General features: G+C 35.7%; 1 protein-coding gene across 2 annotated transcripts in view; it reads left to right on the top strand.

Annotated features, from left to right (window-relative positions):
* The window catches only part of IFIH1 (interferon induced with helicase C domain 1), a 55,049-nt gene that overhangs the window by 16,348 nt on the left and 19,496 nt on the right, over window positions 1–19,205 (top strand). For both annotated transcript variants that reach the window (XM_042948965.1, XM_042948963.1), the window contains exons 4-5: window positions 10,901–11,005; window positions 16,261–16,481. In XM_042948965.1, the coding sequence (XP_042804899.1) occupies window positions 10,901–11,005; window positions 16,261–16,481 (326 nt within the window). The remainder of the gene's footprint in view (window positions 1–10,900; window positions 11,006–16,260; window positions 16,482–19,205) is intronic.

Here is a 19,205-nt window from a genome sequence, read left to right as displayed (position 1 = left end):
CACTGTACTGCTGGTCCTGGACCACACGTTAGGTAGTCAGGCTTAATATATAGAATAGCAAAAACTTGAATTCTAGAGGGTTTTTTTTTTCATTTGAGCAGCTGCACTTTCTTTCAGAAATCGTGATCTGATAGGAATGCCCAAATGTACTATCTGAATGTAGGTTTGTCACATTTTAACATACTTCCTTGGTAGGCTACCTGACGTCTCCGTGGGTTACTGGCTACTTTCTAAATCCACCCTAGAAAGAATCAAAGACAGGACTGAAGCCGGCAGACGATCCTGCATCTCAAATGCGAGTTTTTCATCAAAGGTTGCCAGCAATGCATCTCATCAGCCTGTAGTTTATGTATCTACAGAGGATTCTGAGTCTCAAAGTGAACAAAATTAAAGGCAAAACTTTAAAATTTTTCTATTTTCTTACTAGTTCACATAAAACTTTAAGTTGCATTTTGTGAAAAAAAAAAAAATCTAGAACGTAATAATGGCCTTAGGGGACAGAAAAGGTTTTTTTTGTGTGTGTTTTGTTTTGTTTTTTACCCCTCTTGTCTTCCCTCTCACCCTCCCTCCCATTTGATCTCTGTACCTTTTGATTCTTTCATGTAACAAACATTTATTTAACTACTATCATGTCCCAGGCATGCAGTGTTCAGTGTTTAGCACTGCAAATACCGTGGGGGAATGTAAGAGAGGTGGGCTTCTGCTCTCATGGAACTTTCAACTGATGGGCACGTCAGTCAAACAGTAGTCACTATGTGGCTGCACAGTAAGTGCTAATAACAGTCATACAGTAAATGCAAGTACAGCCTATTAAAACATGTGCTGGTCTGAGAACCTGTGAAAGTATAGTATGCTAACAGTGATCTGACAACCCCACCCAATCCAGAGACTTTAACGACCTTCAGGTTTGTAGGATCCTTATGCCGTATGGACTTCCCTGTGCACATGGGAGCAAGTCAGTCCAATCCATTCTAGTCCTTTTCAGAGAAGTAACGAAGGGTAATTTATTTATTAAAATGTAGTTCCTTAACCTTAGGCCTTAGACACCACTACTCATAGATGCTATGGATCATTCCAAGTGTGTGTTTATTTTCTTATTGCTCTCCAGAACTAAGATGACGGATATAAATAACTTTTAAAGTACCATTAGTCCAAAGCAGCTACTGATGTTTTTTTGCTTCAAGTTTTTGTTGCAAAATTTACGGTAGGAAGATTTTGCCTATCCTGTCATCCTTTCGTAGAGTTAACAATCAAAATAAAGGAGGAGTTATCCCATAGTTTCTGATATGCATTTGCATAATTTTGTTTTTTGTATTTTATCGATACTGGTAATGTATAATCTTTATTTTGAATTCTAATATATTGGATTAAGATTTCATATACAGCTCAAATATAGTCAATGCTACCAAAGTAGCATTGAAAGAAACGTATTACTTAAGCTGCACACATTCTATAAATATGAATTTTCATATGCAGAAAGAAAAAATGTGACTTGAATTATTTCTAATTTTAAATTGACTCCTCTAATTTTTATTTCTGAACCAGTTTCTAAAATATTTTTTCAGTGCATAGTCTTGGTGCATACAAATGGTAATTATTTATAATTTCAATGCAAAGGTTCCTTGTATGTTGTTTGTTAGCCCTTTTTACTCCTTGACACACCTGACAGGGTGAGATCTACTACCGCTGGGAACGGTAGCCCACCCTGAAACCAAGTTGAATCCCATTTCTCCTTCATCCTTGGGGTGATGTATCAGGATTCCCTAGTAGATGGCTCTGGAGAGTGATTTTGTCCTGACTCCACACTGGGGGCTGGCATTGTTCTTCCTCCCTCCTTCCAACTATGTGCTTCCCATTCAAAACTGGTTAATAAGTGAGATATACCAATTTTTAAAATTTGCCTTCTTCCAAATTAACCCAATAATTTCAAAAGGATATTTGAATAGTTCTCAGACTATGAGTAGAATTTTAATGCTGGATGGTATAGTCCTGCTTTCTAAAGTCACTGGCCATCTCTCATAATGAGAAAATATTGGAAAACCCCCAACTCCCAAGAAAACATCAGAGGAACACAAAGCCCACGTTCATTTTCTTCCATTGAAAATATTTTAATTATAGAAAATACAAAGTTAGCTGGATTATTTTAATTCTATAGGCTTTCAGTAAAATTGGTTGTACAATTTTTAATAGTCTATTTTTAATAGTCTTTAATAGACTGTTTTTAATAGTCTGCTGTTACTGCTTTCTCAAAACAAGCACGTGGTTCTTCTACACCGACCTTTACATTATACTATTTCAGGAATTAATGATCTATAATAAAATAAAAGTAAAGAAAATGAGGTTCAAAACAAAATAAAACGCGTATTTGTAATAAACTTACTTTTATGCAGAATTTCACATAAAATCTCCCAGACTTCTTTTATCATTCGGTCTTGGATCTTGGTTAGGAAAACTAGAAAATGCCAGTACCTCATGTCGGCCAGCAGAGGGCGCTTTTACATTAAAAAGAGAATGGGATTCACTGTTCCAGTGTGGAAGATTATAATGTAACTGTAGAATGTGCCATGTGTGAATATACAGTGCGCATGACTGTGAATGCATGTGTATATTTTGATTTATATATTCGTTCACGTGAAGATTTTAAAATTCCACCCCAGCTAATGAGCTTACCAACCTGCTTGTTTTCAGACTTTAATACCTTCTTTTTCATATTCCCCCATATGTTCCACTCCTTAGGTTTATCCGGTGACATTATGCTTTGGAATATATTGTGGATATATTTTGCATAGATCATGTTCTGTAGGAGGGGTTTAAAAATTGACCTTTATAAAACAGCCTCCTTCTCCCTGGCCCAATCTGTTATAGCACTTTTTTTGTTGTTGTTTTGTTTTGCCTTTTTATAGACCAAAGTCCAATCTTAGATTTGGTCTATACTAATTTCTGTAAAAATGCCACAAAATTTATCCTTGCACTTGAGGACCAGAATAATGTTTTATGGCACCAGCCTCTAGAAATTTAGAGATTTTTAGAATCTCTAGAAAAAAAAATACCATATAGCATTTAAGACCTCAGTAGAAAAGATGATCGATAAAGCAACATACAATAAGATTGTGTCAAAATAACCCACACTATTACAGGATTGGTTTGACTTCAGATAACTATCCTTTACTTCTATATTTTGCTAAATTTAAGTACATTAATTATTAGAACTAGAAATACTACTGAGGCAATCTAAAAGGCAAATACTAATTTGAGCTGAGAGAGAGAGAGAGAGATGCTGTCCCTGCTGATGTTAGTGTTTGCTAAAGGTTAATATGGGTTTCTATTTTATTTGAAACCTACCTGGAGCTATCTAAGTTACTTATATGACTTCTAATCGCTTAATAGTTCCACGAGGGTTGTTGTTCATATCTCAGGAATGAGGCCATAGGTATTTTGACAGAAAGGCTATCCCTGGTGTGCAGCTATGACATGCTGGGTTTATTTTCCTGACATCCTTTCATGGCTACAAACCAAAAACTTTTTTTTTTTTTTTAGCACCGTTTTAACAAAGGCGGCGGGTTTTATTTCAGTTTGATGCTCAGGCCTTACCTTCTCTATTTAGCATGCGGATGAAGACAAGAAGCCACAGAGTGAGTTCGTCAGGTCTTGTTACCGAGAGAACCGAGTCCTGGGGGTATTGCCTTCACCCTCAAAGAGTTTAGAACCCAGTTCCAGAAAGCAAGTTATAGCCCCCCAAAGAGAAACAGTCACTGTCCAGAGCGAAAGAGAGAATGTGTTCAGGGACGAGGAGGGAAGACTTGGGAAGGAAGGAAGATGCAGAGACAGCCTCCCCGAGGAGGAAGCGGAGACCTCCGTTCATCCAGTCCTGGGTTGGGTCTGTGCACAGAAGCGGCAGGCAGCATTTCAGACCGCATGGGCACTGTGAGCAAGAGAGTAGGTGTAGGAAAGTTCAAAGTATGTTTAGGGTGAGAGGTGTTAATAATGCGGAGGGCTCTGCATGTGTGGGAGCAGGGCTTGTGGGGAAAGTTTCCATACTGCTCGGTTTTGCAGTGAATCTGAAACTGCCCTGAAAACAAAAGTCTATACAAAATGAATCTAGCTATAGTAAACACAACAAAATTCTATAACTATGGATGTAGGAGAATAATTCGGTTAAGAGGGGAGCATTTATGGAGGAGGATGGGTGAGATAAGACTTCTTATATCAATGAGTGTTAATGGGTTTCTCCATAGTTTTTATAAATGATTTTTCTAAGGCAAAAAAAAAAATACTCTTACAAGTTTATCATTCATCGTTTGGCCAATTATGAAATACTAGCACAATGCACGCCTGATGGTTTTAGATGATGTTTGTGGGAGAGTCCTTAATCGGAGGAATGAATCCTCTGGGTAGCTGGAACCGGCTCCCACTGGTTTGCAGGAGCCAGATGCACACATCTCTGCTCAGCTCCACTCTGTGACATCATGCTGGGAGCTTGAAATCAGCCCTGGCAGGAATATTTACACCATGGAAATTAACAGACGCTTCTATATCGTGGCTTTCCCCCCCAAACAGCTGACCATTGAGCATTTATCCGGACAACCTTAAATGTATCTCCCCATACTTTCCTCACATTTGCTTAAGCCTGCTTAACTTGAATACTTCTTCCTAAGGGGTGCTTACCAGCCGAATTAGTTTCCAATTCATCTTCTAGCTTGACATCCCTAAACCTTGTTACTGCCAAGACTTACTTCCCATGTGGTCATCTAGCTTTTCACTCATAACTTTTTCACTCCGGGACTTTTTGCCTCTGTTACTGACTGGCAGTGAATGAATGAGTCTAGTGGATATGGTTATCCCCACAACCCTGTATTTTAATAACTGTCTTTATATATTGGGACTCAAGTCCAAAGGCTAAAGGGTCTAGATGATTTAAGCCAACACTATTACTTACACACAATTCAAATGTAATTCTGACGGAAACATTTCGGCAGTATAAATTCTATAAACAGGAGCAAGGAGCTCCGTGGATAGCCATGTGGGCCTGTGGCTCTAGGAGAGTTTTTTCTCTTTGGGGAACTCATTTCCTAGAAGCTTGGATCCAGGAGAGAATATGCAAGGTGGGTGGAGGTGGCTTCTCTCCATTCTGCGGGAACACATGTTCCCTGGCACGGAGAGCAGAATCTGACAGACCAAAATGTGAGCGTGTGTGTGTGTGTATGTGTGTGTGCGCGCACACACACACGCACAAATCCATATACATAGAGCTGAAAATAAAAGTCATCTATTTCCTCTCAAAAAAGATTAAGGATAAGTTATTTCAAAAGAAAAGGAGTGTTTGAGTGTTAGGATACTTTGCATTTTAGAAAAAAAAAAAAGACAAGAGGTCTTAGCAATGTGTCTGATCCAATTATAGGAGCCCACAGAAAAGCACAGAGTCAAAGGAACCCACAGTGGGAGGAGAGTCCAGAATAACTTTATTGGTGGTCTTGAGGGGTTTGGCTAGTATAGCTCCTCAAAGAAGAGGAAGGGAAAAGAAAGAAAGTGCTAAAGGTTCATCTTAGTCCTCAGTGTACACATCACAAAAAGCCTGCTTTTTCCATATGGGCAATACTCAACTGTTGTTCATTTTTAAGTACCAGTAAGAGCTATTGAAACAGACAGGACCCTGAGAGAGAGAGAGAGAGAGAGAGAGAGAGAGAGAGAGGAAGAAAAGAAAGAAAGAAAGAAAGAAAGAAAGAAAGAAAGAAAGAAAGAAAGAAAAAGAAAGGTGGGAGGGAGGAAGGAAGGGAAGAGAGAAAAGAAAGAAGTAAAGAAAGAAAGAAAAAGAAAAGGAAGAAAGAGAAAGGAAGAAAGAGAGAAAGAAAAACTAAATAAGTATTATTAGTAGTATGAAAATAAACACACTTAGGAAGCCCACGCAGTAGTTTTGGGCATGCCCATACATGCACATGTGTTTGAATCTTGAGGGGTACTCTTTGACATTCCAGGGTGCGTGGGTTATGAAACCAGGCAAAGGGGAAGAGCTAAAGAGGTGAAGCTAAAATGCACCACAAGGTCAGAACTAGAATAAACATCAAAGTACTGTGACAAGTGAAATTAGATTATTTGCAGACCTTGTAAGCACTACCTCTCAGGGGGAATGGGATCTGCTGGTGCCCTTCTTTCTCAACGAGTACAGGCCCTGGCCCCTTGCACTGCTTCCTGCTCTAATACAAAACCACTTTTCAGCAAAGAGAATGTATGACAGCCAGGGGTAAAAAAAAGAGAAGTATTCTGTGGGGTGAGAAACACATCTAGATTGAAAATGGTTGGGGGGGGGGGGGCATTACCTGTCAGGAATAGAAGAACCAATCTGTATCTTACCTAATGAAGCTTAGCCCTTAAGTTGAATAAACAATATCCTTACAAATTAATTGTTATAATAGCACTGGCCAGTAGAGGGCATACTTTACATTGAAATAGATCTAAAAAGGCCTTCAACCAAGAGGTTTTTTTCATATGAATTTTTTTTTTAACTTCAATATTTTTGGTTCTAAATGGTTTAAAAATATTTTAAAGTATTTAAAGTCTAGAAGATGTTAAATGTGAAATTTCTCAGATTCCAGTTAATATTTCTGCTTTATTAGTAAAATATTCAAGTTGTGATTGCAAAATGAGGCATTTTTTCCATGGCTTACGGACTGGTCTTAGGATCATTGTACTCAGAGCTGTTCTTTTTTTGTGCTGTTTACAAAGTTATTACAGAAAATCCTATCTTTTAATTGGATGAGTATCATTTTCTTTCATTCCAAAAAAGTTTGATATAAATAACTGCTTTTTTCTTTTTTTTTTTTTTTAACAGTTAGGAATTACCAACATTTTCTAATCTGTTTTGTAGCCAGCTTTGATATTTTCCCTAGAGGAAATGACAGCTATATAAAAGTTAACTAAACTTATTATATAATGTAACTCCAATATTCAAAAGCCCATTTAAGTAGCAACTTCATGAGAATTTAAGATTTGTTCCTCTTCAAGATTCATTTCCTTTATCTAACATAATCATTCTCAAAATAAATGAGAAAATAGAAACTACTATCTATATTTTAAAATTTTAAGAAAAAAAAAAGGTTAAGTCACTTGTTAGCAGTGGCTGAGCTCAGATCTGGAGATCGATCTGTTTGACTCCATAGCACATGTTCTTTTCATGGCAACACCCTGCCTCCAATTGACTACTCTATTTTATCTGATCTATTTTAAAATCATAGACACATGACTTTACTCATCAGGACATAAGTCCAGATTGACGTACTGTGAAAAGTACAAAAGATGAAACAAAATAATCCTATATAAATCAATTACAGGCATTCTTGGGTTATTAACTCAATAGCTTGGTTTAATTTTGGCATCACACAATCACTTGATCTGACCTTATGTGTGTGTGTGTGTGTGTGTGTGTGTGTGTGTGTATGTGTGTGATTTTTTTAAACATGATTTCTCTTAAGTGACTGCAGGAAGAGAATCTCTGAAAGACATTTTTAATGTTATGGGAGTTTCAATATATTTTCTTTTATTGTTCAAGTTATTTCCTCTAGTACTTCTCTTTCTATGAAATAAAAAAATATATATCAAATGCATAAAAATTCGCTGCCTAGGAAACAAAATTATTTTTGTGTTGAGAAAGTAGAGATTTTATATATCCTCAAAATGACAAAGAAATAAACCTCTATATATTCACTTTCATTTTCATAATTATCTCTAGCAGAATTATTCCAATTAATTTTGTTTAACAAGGATGGAAGTGTTCCTCTTTTATATATGTGCAGAAAAGAAAATTTCAAAAATAAGTGTGGATGTTTAAATGTAAAGTAAACGAAAGTCTATCGATGAAATCAGAAATGTGAGCAAAATAAAACAATCTCTCTAGCTTTTTTTCCCCTTGAGAAGATAAACCGTTTCAAGATTGCTAGAAAATTCGACATTACAATGAAAATGTCTATATGCTTTAAAACGACAACAAAAACCAACTTTCATTTCACTTAACGCTATTAGATATAGGATTGTTTGCTTGTTTACAAAGCTTCACACAAAGCATCAGCCATTGCGTGCTATCAAATAAAAAGCACTGGAATAGTGACTGGACTCGGATCCAGAAATTGGGGCCCCATTATGGCTGTGTGGTCAGGATAAATCATTTAACTTCTCTGAGCCTTGGTTTCTCATCTATAAAACTGAGGTGACAATGGATCTCTACCACACAGAATAGAATGTTGAGGTTTAAAATGTAATTTACATCTGTGAAGGTACTGAGCTCAGTGTTTTCTTAACACACTGCAGATTTGTTTGTTAAGATCAAAATAATCCAGGTAACAAGCTTAATTAATAATACCCTATTTGGGGTCACAACTTTCTTTAATATTTATAAATTAATCATGCACGTTGTGTTAAATAGCTTCCCCAAACTTATATATGTTAGAACAGAGCTTGGGGAAAACTTTGACTTTACATATACACAAAATAGTTTTAAGGTTGTTGTTGAACTGCTAATGATTAGAGAATCAAATGAAAATCAAGTGCATTACACTTAATGGGAAACAAAGATACAGGGTTAATTTTAAATAATACTTGTATTTTTCGGTATTTTTGGTATTATCTTCAGTTCTCAATACCCTATTTAAAACAACAAATGAAAAGCATGTCAAAATTTACTTTTTTGCTTCAGAAATCCTAGTCTGTATTTCTAGATCTAGAATTATCCTTGCAATGACATTTTCCCCATCTCATTTTACACCTTGCCTTTTCCTTATAAATCTTATTCTCTTTTCATCAGTACATCTGCCCCAAACGCTCTTCTGCTTGACAGTTCTATCCCACACTCGCCTCTAAGCTTCTAACAAGGCATACCTCTGGGAATTGCAAAGTGCCATATTTAAAATCTCTCAGTGAGATATACAGGTTTTCCCGTGTAGTCATAAGGGATTCCTCAAATCTGAGTTTGAGAGCTAATCTACGACAACTGGTAGGCACAGTATTTTCAAATTAGTATATTTGTGTTGTGCTAATATACTTAAACAATATGCGTGTCCGTTGAGAATTTTTCCACAAATTCTTTATCAGCTTTCTTTGAACTTAAAAAAAAAGATATCTTACATATTTGATTGGCATCAGTTATAATTCCATTATATTTCCTGCTAACTAGGCTTATTGGAAGGGAGATATCGCAGATGTCGTAGATGCTCAATGGAGTACTAGTCAGCAATAAAAAGGAACAGATTAGTGATATGAACAAGGATGCATCTTGAACGTGTTAGGTTAAGTTAAAGAAATCAAACAGAGGCTACGTATTGTGTGAATCCGTTTATATGATTTTCTGGAGAAGGCAAAGCTATAGGGATAGAAATTAAATCAGGGACTGCTAGGGGGCAGCACGAGGAAAATGAAAACAAAGGGGCTTGAGGGGACTTCTGAGGTGATAGAAAAATCTTGATTGTGATGATGGTTGCAAAACTATATACATGTGTCAGTGTCGACAAACTAAACCTACCTAAAAAAAACAACCTAAAAAGAATGATTTTCATATTATCTAAATTGTACCTTAATACACCAACTTAAAAAAAAAACTGGTTAAGGAAAAAGAAGATACTTGTAGTTTTGAGGAGTTGTATATGGTCTTTTTCCAGAGAAATTTTATTGATAATATACTATGTGTGTGTTTCAACCGGTTCTGTTACTAGCCCTAAATGGGTGGCACTCACACTAGTTTCAAATAGCTAACGGCTACTTTATGTAATTTGTTTTGTGCATTTGGGAGCTTTAGCATGAAGTGATAATTATGCAACAAGTATAAATATTATGAAATGTTGTTCGTTGTAAGAAGAACGGTATTTAATGGAACTCCTGCCCTAATACTAATCAACAACTTGATTTTTATTTCATTTTCCAATTATCAGCACTGAAGTTGCAGTGGTAAGAGTTTATTGTACCTAATATTACTTACTGGTTATCAAATTCTGGAGGGTGAATTGTACTAGCCCCATTTTAAATGAGGGCAAGTTAGGCTCAGAGCAACCTCAACAGCAAATTTCACAAGTCCTGATTCCAGGGCTGGCGTTTGCTGCCATCTTTCATTTACTTTTCCCAGCTTAGCAATAGTTCTGATCCCTGTGGATAAGATGGCATAAATCCTTGGCAATAAACTGTAAAGAGGGAAGTCTTCCCTAGAGGGAAAAAAAGATTTTCCAAAGGAATTGATGCTGAGTACTGAAAACCAAAAATCGGGATTAACAAGTTAAGGGAACGCTCTTGACATTCATCCTCATGGTGACTTTTTGATGGAAGCTTAGTTTAATTGTAGTAAAGGAAAACATTTATTTCCAGCCTCACAGAAGCTTCCATTACAACTGCAGTGCCAGACTTTAATGATATTCCTTTTGAGCAAATTCTTTGTGAGATTTTGAAGTAATGTTTATCGCTGAACTGTTCTTTTCAGAACCAATCAATAGAACCATGTGGTTTATCAATTCTTTATCCTTTATTAATTCCCTGCCATATTATGTTAAAATAACTCGGTGGTTTCTGTGTAGTACTTTTTGTCTCAATGCCACCATCAAGCCTAGATCTTCTCTTCTTGCACAAAACTTACATGGTGGGGGGACATCAAAAGTCACACGTGTTTACAAATTTGTATTTGCTCTCGAATCGGATGTATGATACTTCAAGTAGGTATATGTGTTTGATTCACTACCCTACAGCTGCTCATCCATAGTAGACTTTTTAAATGTTGCTTGCCAGGAACTCTTACCTTTTATTCATAATTGTCTGGGTGTGCCTTTTCCACTTGCATTGAACTGTATGTACTGTGTGCTGTAGAGGTGTGCAGTTAAAATACGTTTATTCTCAGAAATATTTTTAAAATATTTTAAAATGTTTTCCTTTGCAGAATCAGACACAAGTTTGGCAGAAGGAAGTGTCAGCTGCTTAGATGAAAGTCTTGGACATAACAGCAACATGGGCAGTGATTCAGGCACCATGGGAAGTGATTCAGGTACTGCCTAACTGTTGTGTAAACCTTAAAAAGTGTGAAATAAGACGCCATATAGTGGAAAGCATGGGGGCTGTTCATACCCTCCCTAATGTATTTATGCAATTAAAGCAATTCTTTTCTCCAGTTGAAGTAGTTTTGGAACTTTGCCATTCACTTTCTTCAAAAGTACAACTTATAAAAGTCTTAGAATCAAGCTCTCTAATTTTTGATCCAGTACTTATCTTTTTGGTGTCGATAAGATTATGCATATGCCACCTTCCATAGAATTATGTCATCTATTTTATTTATGCTGTCTGTTTCAGTTAATTTGACTGCATTTAAATGATGTATTCAGTTTGGTACATGTGTTCCAAACCTTATTTTTTTTAATTAAAATACTTTTAAAATAAATCAATTAATACTGTCAATAAGATGATGGTGACTGTAGATTAGCTGCAGATAACAAGAGTCCTTTTAAAATGAAAAACTAAAAATGACACGTGTAGTTAAGAGAGTTTCAGTTTCCCTAAATATCTCTTGCATAGGAGTAGAGTTTGCAAAAACACTTTTGTCACTAAATGAGAACTTTATTAGGTGTTTCCCTAATTGCTCCCTCTATTAGCTGGTAGCACACCAGCAATAAACGAGAGCGCCTCTTCTCAATGCCACACTTTAGCAATACCTCCTGTTATCAGATTGCCTAAATGTTGTCAGTCTGGTCAAATTCATATCGCTTCTTTCTGTTGATTGAATGTGCAATTCCAATGATTACTACTGAACTAAAATGTTAACATTTTCTAAGAATAGGTGATAGATCCTCAGAGATTTGTTATACACCTCTCTATATTCGTCTGGTGTTTGAAGTATCTCACAATTAAATTAACAAATTATAAACAAACAAAAAATGCTTTGCAATGTGGCCAGCTAAGAATCGGTAGGAAATTGGCAAATTCAGAAACACAAATTACTTTTGTATTCATTTGTTTTGTGACTGAGTTGTAGAAAACACTTGGAAAATGTTGTGTATTTCAGATTACCCTGCATTGTCTGAAGAATTATAGAAATTTAGCTAGAATAGTCCTGAAGGGACAAAATCATTTACATGAAAATGGTCATCTGCTCTAAAAGCTTTCCAAGCTTTTAAAGGGTTAATTCATTTTCTGTTCACTGCAGGCAGTGTTTATTAAGTTATTGCCCTATGCTTAGTTCTGTGGATTGTATTTGAATTTTCTATACTTGCTATGCAAACAACTGTTAGATTTAATAATTAACATTTCTATTAAATGTTATTGCTGTTAGAACTCAAACTGTGCTCTAGCTAATATTTAACATCTTTATGGTTGTTTTAAGCTTCTGGACCTCATCCTAATTTTTGTTTGTCTAAGTAAGGGCTTTTCAACAATATTCATTCATTCAATAAATATTTAATGGGCATCCCCTATGTGTTGGCCATTTTGTCTATTTAGAGCTGTTAGCAAATGTAACTATTTACTGATTTTCAGTCCTCAATGTGGCATGAAAGACGTGATAAATCTGAACGCAACCTACTTTTAAAAAGCAAATACATTTTCGAAGGCAAATACATTTGAAGACAAACTCATTTTCAAAGGGCACCCATTGAAGTTCTAGATGGGGTCAGTGCTTAGAAATGAAGAATTACTTCGCATAGTGGGTAGTAAAATTCTGAATTTATAAAATTATGAGATTTCTTTCCCTCAGGTGCATCGTGTAGAGCGAATTAGAAATCAGTTCAAAAAAGGTTTAGATAAATTGCAAATTGGTAAACATGCATTTAATTTCTAAAAAGCATCACAGTGTTTGCGATTATATCTTAACCTTTCAGGCTGACAGCAAAGGAACTCTATTTCATATGTCCTTTGTCCACCTTCAACAGTTACATAATGGGACATAAGGCTCATGGATGTGACCCAATACCATAACATTGTGTTCCTTTGTGGAAGTATTTCATCACAGGAAAACACGATTAGTAAGGCTCCTAAAGTTTAAATATTCTAATTATGCTAGGGAAGGCTTTTTTGTTTTTCTGTTTCTCATTTTTAGAGAGATACACTGCATCTCACAAAGTGGCAATGTTTTTGGCAATACGCATTGGCCTGATATGTAGAAAGTATTTCCTTACTATTTCGAGGTAATACCTATTAATATTTGTCCAGCTGGAATGGCGTATTTTTCCGTGGTTACATACTATAGGTAAAGGAATACTTTGTCGATTTCAAACACATGCAGTGACAGACCTTTTCTCTCCAAGAATAACTCAGCTGTCAAAATCAATGTGAGAATGAAATGTGCCACATGGTGTAGTTCCAATAAAATGTTATTATTTAAGTCCTATTTGGTTTTATTTTTTGACCATTTATATGGCATAGTATAATTTCAAGGTCTTCAATCAATATTTGTTGTAGAGGAAGGGCACAGTGTTATTCAAAGCTTGTGCATATTTTAAATACCACATTCATTATTGCATTTAATTGATTTTGCTTTTCAAAGCAAGCCAAAAAGAAACAAAAAAACAAACAAACAAAAACCCAAACATTTCTTTTATAAAGGAAATTGGCTCCTGGCTCCTTGACACCCGCCCAGTTCTCTCCTTCTGGTGACAGAGAAGAGAAAATTCTCTTTTCATTGCTTATGTGGATAAATTCTTCCATCCCTATGTCAGAGGATGTGATAAGGCAAGAATCAGGCTGAATATTTAGCACTCACCCAGCTCTTCTTTGGATGCTGTTCTCACAATGAATCCAACTCTGATTTTTTCCATATTCACTCTGTGTTTCTCTTTTAAACTTGGGGCTACCCATCAAGTTTCCTAGAGTTGACTCAAAAGTATGGAAGCTAATAGAGCTATCTGTCTAATAGCCAGACATTGTTAGTGGCTGCAGCATACAGTGCTTTAGACCCTGAAGTCCTTGAAGACAAGGACTCCATTCCTGGGGCTGCATGGCACATAAGAGCCACCTAGTGAATAATTACTGCACAATGAATTAGTGGTGCATGATGAGGTAAGTAGCAGGGAAACATCACAACTTTGGCTCTAGAATCAAATCTTGAACATGATAGTCCTTTTAGCTTCCTAACTCATCTTACACTTTTCAGTATAATAAATAGCTAGTATGCATAAGTGGTATTGATGTTGTGCTCATTTGACTTAGTTTTCGATTACTTGGGAAAAAGACAGAAAATTGCTCTAATTTCTCTTTTTAATTTGTATCACCCAAGGATATAGTAGGAAGAGTGAAAAATAAAAAGGGGAAATGATTAAAGAAGTACATTTAACTACTACGAGGGAACCAGAATTTTATTATTTGTAAAAGTCCATGCAAAAATATACCTGGAGTGAAATTAAACAAAGGGAATCTGTTAATATCTTTTAATGAATTTCCTAAATTAAATATCAATTTAGCAAAAGTAAATAACTGGATCTTGGTGTTAAACGCAATTTAAAATACATCTTCCTTTGCAAATATTCTTGCTCTTTTGGAAGTTAGGTAATCAATGCTGGTAATGTAGGTAGAATGGTAGGATTTTGATAATCTATAAAAGCCACTTAGCAGAGAAGTAATGATATTCTTAAATAAATCTGAACCTTACATAAATGTAATAGAAGATGAATCATTATGATTGCTGTAGAGTTCAAAACAAGCATTGAGAGCAAACTTGTAAATGCATATTTTTAAATGCTGGTGATCTTAAATGAGTTTCTCCTGAAAATCATATTAAATGAATCGGCAGATGATCCAATGATAACTTAAATGTATTGCATCTTTGTTTACTCATCCATACAGAAGACAAATTTCCTGCCAGGTTAGTAGATGACTCTTACTAAGTGGTATTTGGTGTGAATTTTCCTACCTATGCAGATAGGACTATCACAACAAGTTAAAACCCATTTAAATAGAATCATCCAGTTGCTGAAATGGAACCATCAGCAATTTTTGTGAAGTTAATGGGATTATGTTGGTTTAGTTTTTTTGCAATCATTGATAAGAGAAAGAACACTTCATGTGTAATGAAGTACTAAGTGCTGTCATTTCATTTTTTCCTTATGACTATATAAAGCATAAGACAGGCTTTTAAATTGATATAATATTTATTTTACTGCATTCCACATGATAGGTTATACATTTTTAGATCTTTTTCCCCTGGCTAATATAGATAAATCTGGTCACTTTTATTTATTTCTTTTCTTTTTTCTTTTTTTTTTTTTCCCTCCCCGAATCTGGTCACTTTTAAACAAAACGTGTTTAAACCAAGATATGTTATAATGATTTTATTCTAATGTTCAAAGAATTAATGTATATTAGTACTTTATCAGAATTTTAAATTCAGAAATCTATATTAACTGGAAATATTTTTTATATATTGCATGGTGAGTTTCAGGAAAATACAAAGATGTGGAGAATACATACAAGGAAGTGATAAAGACCAAAATTCAAAACTAAATTTATCACAATTCAGTTCAAACCAACAAAATTATTTTTCATCTTTTAAAGACAACCTATCAACTAAAGGCTTGCATGGGAAGTTTTTCCCCTTCACCCTTGTTTAATCTAGCTACCTCACATGGCAAAAATAGGGGTTTTTTTTGTTTTTGTTTTTGTTTTTTTTTTTTGCCATTTTAGAGTTTGGGAATAGACAGATGATAGATAGACAGGCAGACAGACAGACAAACAAGCCTTGGGATATTTGGTTGTCAGATAAAGTTTTTCAAATGAAGGAAAGTAGCATTAGCTATAATATCTTCTTTGCAATTAAAGGTAAGGGCTGGGGAGGGGCAGATACAGAACAAAGAGAACTAATGACTCCTGCTTTCCCAATTCCTCTTGATTCATAGGTATAAAGTCTAAAAAGAAACAAGTAGGGCATAAGGGCTCAACCAAAAATTGGAAAGTCTGACGCATTAAGAACTGTTACTGCCAATCCTGTACTACAGCCCTTTCTGCAATTTCCCCTGGCTTTGCTCACTCTGTGAAAAGACTCTCCCCTGTTCCCTCCCCTCCCTGCCCACCATCCTGTTCATTCCCTCCCCAGGAACCTCCACCCCCAGGCGACTTCCATGGTGGAGTGCCTGGTTGTATCCTGCAAATGCCAAGAGAGCTGACACCCATTTGGTATGGAAAAATAGAAAAATGGATTGCGTTGGACCACACATGAAAGGGAATTTAAACCACAAGAAGCCTATGTTCGGTTTTAGACTTCCTAGCGTTAGTTGTTTTATTGCCCATTCCCTTACTTTTCTACCTTTTAATTTCCTTCAGAGGAAGAAAATGTGGCAGAAAGAGCATCCCCTGAGCCAGAACTGCATCTCAGGCCCTACCAAATGGAAGTTGCCCAACCAGCCTTGGAGGGGAAAAATATCATTATATGCCTCCCTACAGGGAGTGGGAAAACCAGAGTGGCTGTTTACATTGCCAAGGATCACTTGGACAAGAAGAAAAAAGCATCTGAACCTGGAAAAGTTATAGTCCTTGTCAATAAGGTATTCAAATCGCACATAATACAACTGTGTTTATTTTCACTTTATTATTCTGACGCATTTGTAAAATGACACTATAACAATGGATCGCACGGATTTAGTGTAATTAAGAGTAATCTTTTATTTAATTTATATCTTTGCTTTTACAGTTAAATGATATCTAAGTTATTAGCTTTTAAAATGATTTTGCTTCATAAGACCAGAGCAAAGATCAAATAGCTGTTATTTAGGTATTAAGAATACATTTACTCAGATATTCTTTAAGGTTAACTGGCACTAATTTAAGTTATCACTGTATGTGGACATGAATGACCTCAAAATATTACTGGAATCTAGGATCAAACATTGTCTTTTGAAGTCTCCTTAACTGTTGGCCCTTAGTTAAAGGTGGTAAATCCTCCTTATCCAGAATATGTATAATTTATGTGAAGATAAAGAGAAAATTAAGTGAATATTTGGCTGATCTAAATCAAGTTAAAAAGGAAAATAGATGACTAACTTTCAATAATTATACAAAGATGCTACTTGAAATGTAACTGAGGTTTCCCTCTAGTAATTTATGTCCTGGGATATTTAAAGACCAATCTTCGTAAACAGGTATAATTCCCCTTTACGATAAAACAAAATCTAGTTTTTTGAGCTTTATTCAGATAAATGAGTTTATTAATTTATTAATTTGCATATTGAGTGGATTAATTTTTACTTTTATGGAGTAAAATTGAGTATACATTTCCATGGCCAAAATAGTCTTTTCTCTATTACTTACAATAACTCGGTTTTCAGCATGACCCTTACCAAAAATATAGCAACAGACTATACAGCTTTCTTGTGTTTTTGGATTTCTGTTATGCTTAAAGTTTTAGTTGCAACCTGCTTTTCAGTACTGAAGTAACATACTCAGAATCTATGATCTGAGTAATTTCTATCATGTGGTTCCAAATGCATTCTATATACATCTACTAAGTCAAAAGATCTTTATGCTTAAATGACTATTATTAGAATACTTTTATTTCTTTTGTGACAATAGTGATACACCAGAATTTACTTGCCCATAGCTTTTCACATAGTGTCTTTATTAAGGACATTATCTTTTGGAATAAAAGGAATCTAGCTTTGACTACTACTTCTACCTACCAGTAGTTTAACCTTGGACAAATTCCTAACTTCTCTCACTTTAGTTTCCTCATCTGTAAAGTGAACAAAATAATAGTACCCTATACAGCTGCTCTGAAATTTAAATTAGATGATCTGTCTAAAGCCTAGGAATGATTCAGTGAATATTAGTTTTTCTTCCCCTCCCTCTTCCTCACCTCCAAAACTTGGTAAATGGAACTTCTTAACTAGTTGAACAGGGTCTTAATGCCAGGTTTGGAGAAAAAAAACAGAGTTAACTGGATTTGAAGATACTTCAGCTGGAGTTCTTGATACCATTTGAATATTCTACAGTTTAATTTCCTCAACCTCAGCCTCACCATCACCCTCCCTACAGGCTCTCCTTCCCTCTATATCTATCTCTTTGTTAGTTACACCACCTCCTCCAAAGCATGAAGCCTCAACACCTAGGGTATATTTTTGATTCCCTTTTCTTATCAGGCCGCAGGGTCATAAACTATTAGAGCTGAAAGAGAACTTCAAGATCTAGTGCTTATCCATTGCAGGGTGGTTCTCTCACCTCTGCTGAGTAAGCTGGAATATCCAGAAAGTCCCCATTTTAATAAGATAGCTTGATCCATTCTTTGAATAACTGACTCAGAAGGAAAGCCCTAGCAAAATCTGTTTCTCTGGAATCCACACTCATTGGTGGGAGTTCTTTTCCTCTGTGATTATACACAATAAGTATTAATTCTCCTGCCTTGTGACTGCCCTTCACATAGAGAAGGCAGAAATGTGGTTCCTGTGTCATTTTTCTTTTGATTCCCTGGGATAAATATTCCTAGTCCCTTTAACTCTTTTTCATATAACATGGTTTCCAGATTTTTCATCATCCTGAGTGCCCATCCTTTTTGAGGCTTCTTAAAATACAGTGTCCAGAGTTGGGCAAAATACTACAGATACGGTCTTATCAGTGTAGATAGTAAGCCCATGTGACACGAAGCCATGAGCAGGTTTGCCTTTATCACGGTGCCGGCACCCACAGACTCATCTGGAGTTTGCCATAAACTAAAAGCCTCAAGTTTCTTTTTGTCCGAAAATCTGTTAGACTAGAAGCCTTTTAAGTTATTTTTGTGCAGTTAATTTTTTGAGCCTAAATGTAAATACTTAACATTCGTTTCTTCATCTTCTGCATGTTGACTGATCATTGCAGGTCTCAGGGTTTTGTATGCACCTAATGTATCTCCTTCTTATAAGGACTAATGACTCCCTCTCAGTGCTGTATGCTCATCACAAACCATTCATCTCATGCAACTAGGTGATTCTTACGAATCCACATTTACAGCCATGTTTGAATGTTAAATTATCCTCATTAATTTTTCATATTCACTGCCCTGTTGTGTAGACATTTAAGGACATAAGTCTAATTCATCATCTGCTTCGCTATTGTTTTTCCCTAAGAATTACTAGAAATCCCTCCACTGGTTCTTCCATATATGTCATAATTGTTTACTTTATTACCCTGTTTCTTTCCATTTTAAAGGCACATGAGCTTCAGTTCTTTTTGATTGAGTCAGGAAATTGCTAGTTCCGTATGTCACATAAACTTAGTTCTGTATTTGACCAAATAGATGG

This window comes from Panthera leo, chromosome C1, assembly GCF_018350215.1.
Source record: "Panthera leo isolate Ple1 chromosome C1, P.leo_Ple1_pat1.1, whole genome shotgun sequence".
In the NCBI taxonomy this organism is placed as follows: domain Eukaryota; kingdom Metazoa; phylum Chordata; class Mammalia; order Carnivora; family Felidae; genus Panthera; species Panthera leo.
This window is presented reverse-complemented; position numbering and strand designations above follow the sequence as displayed.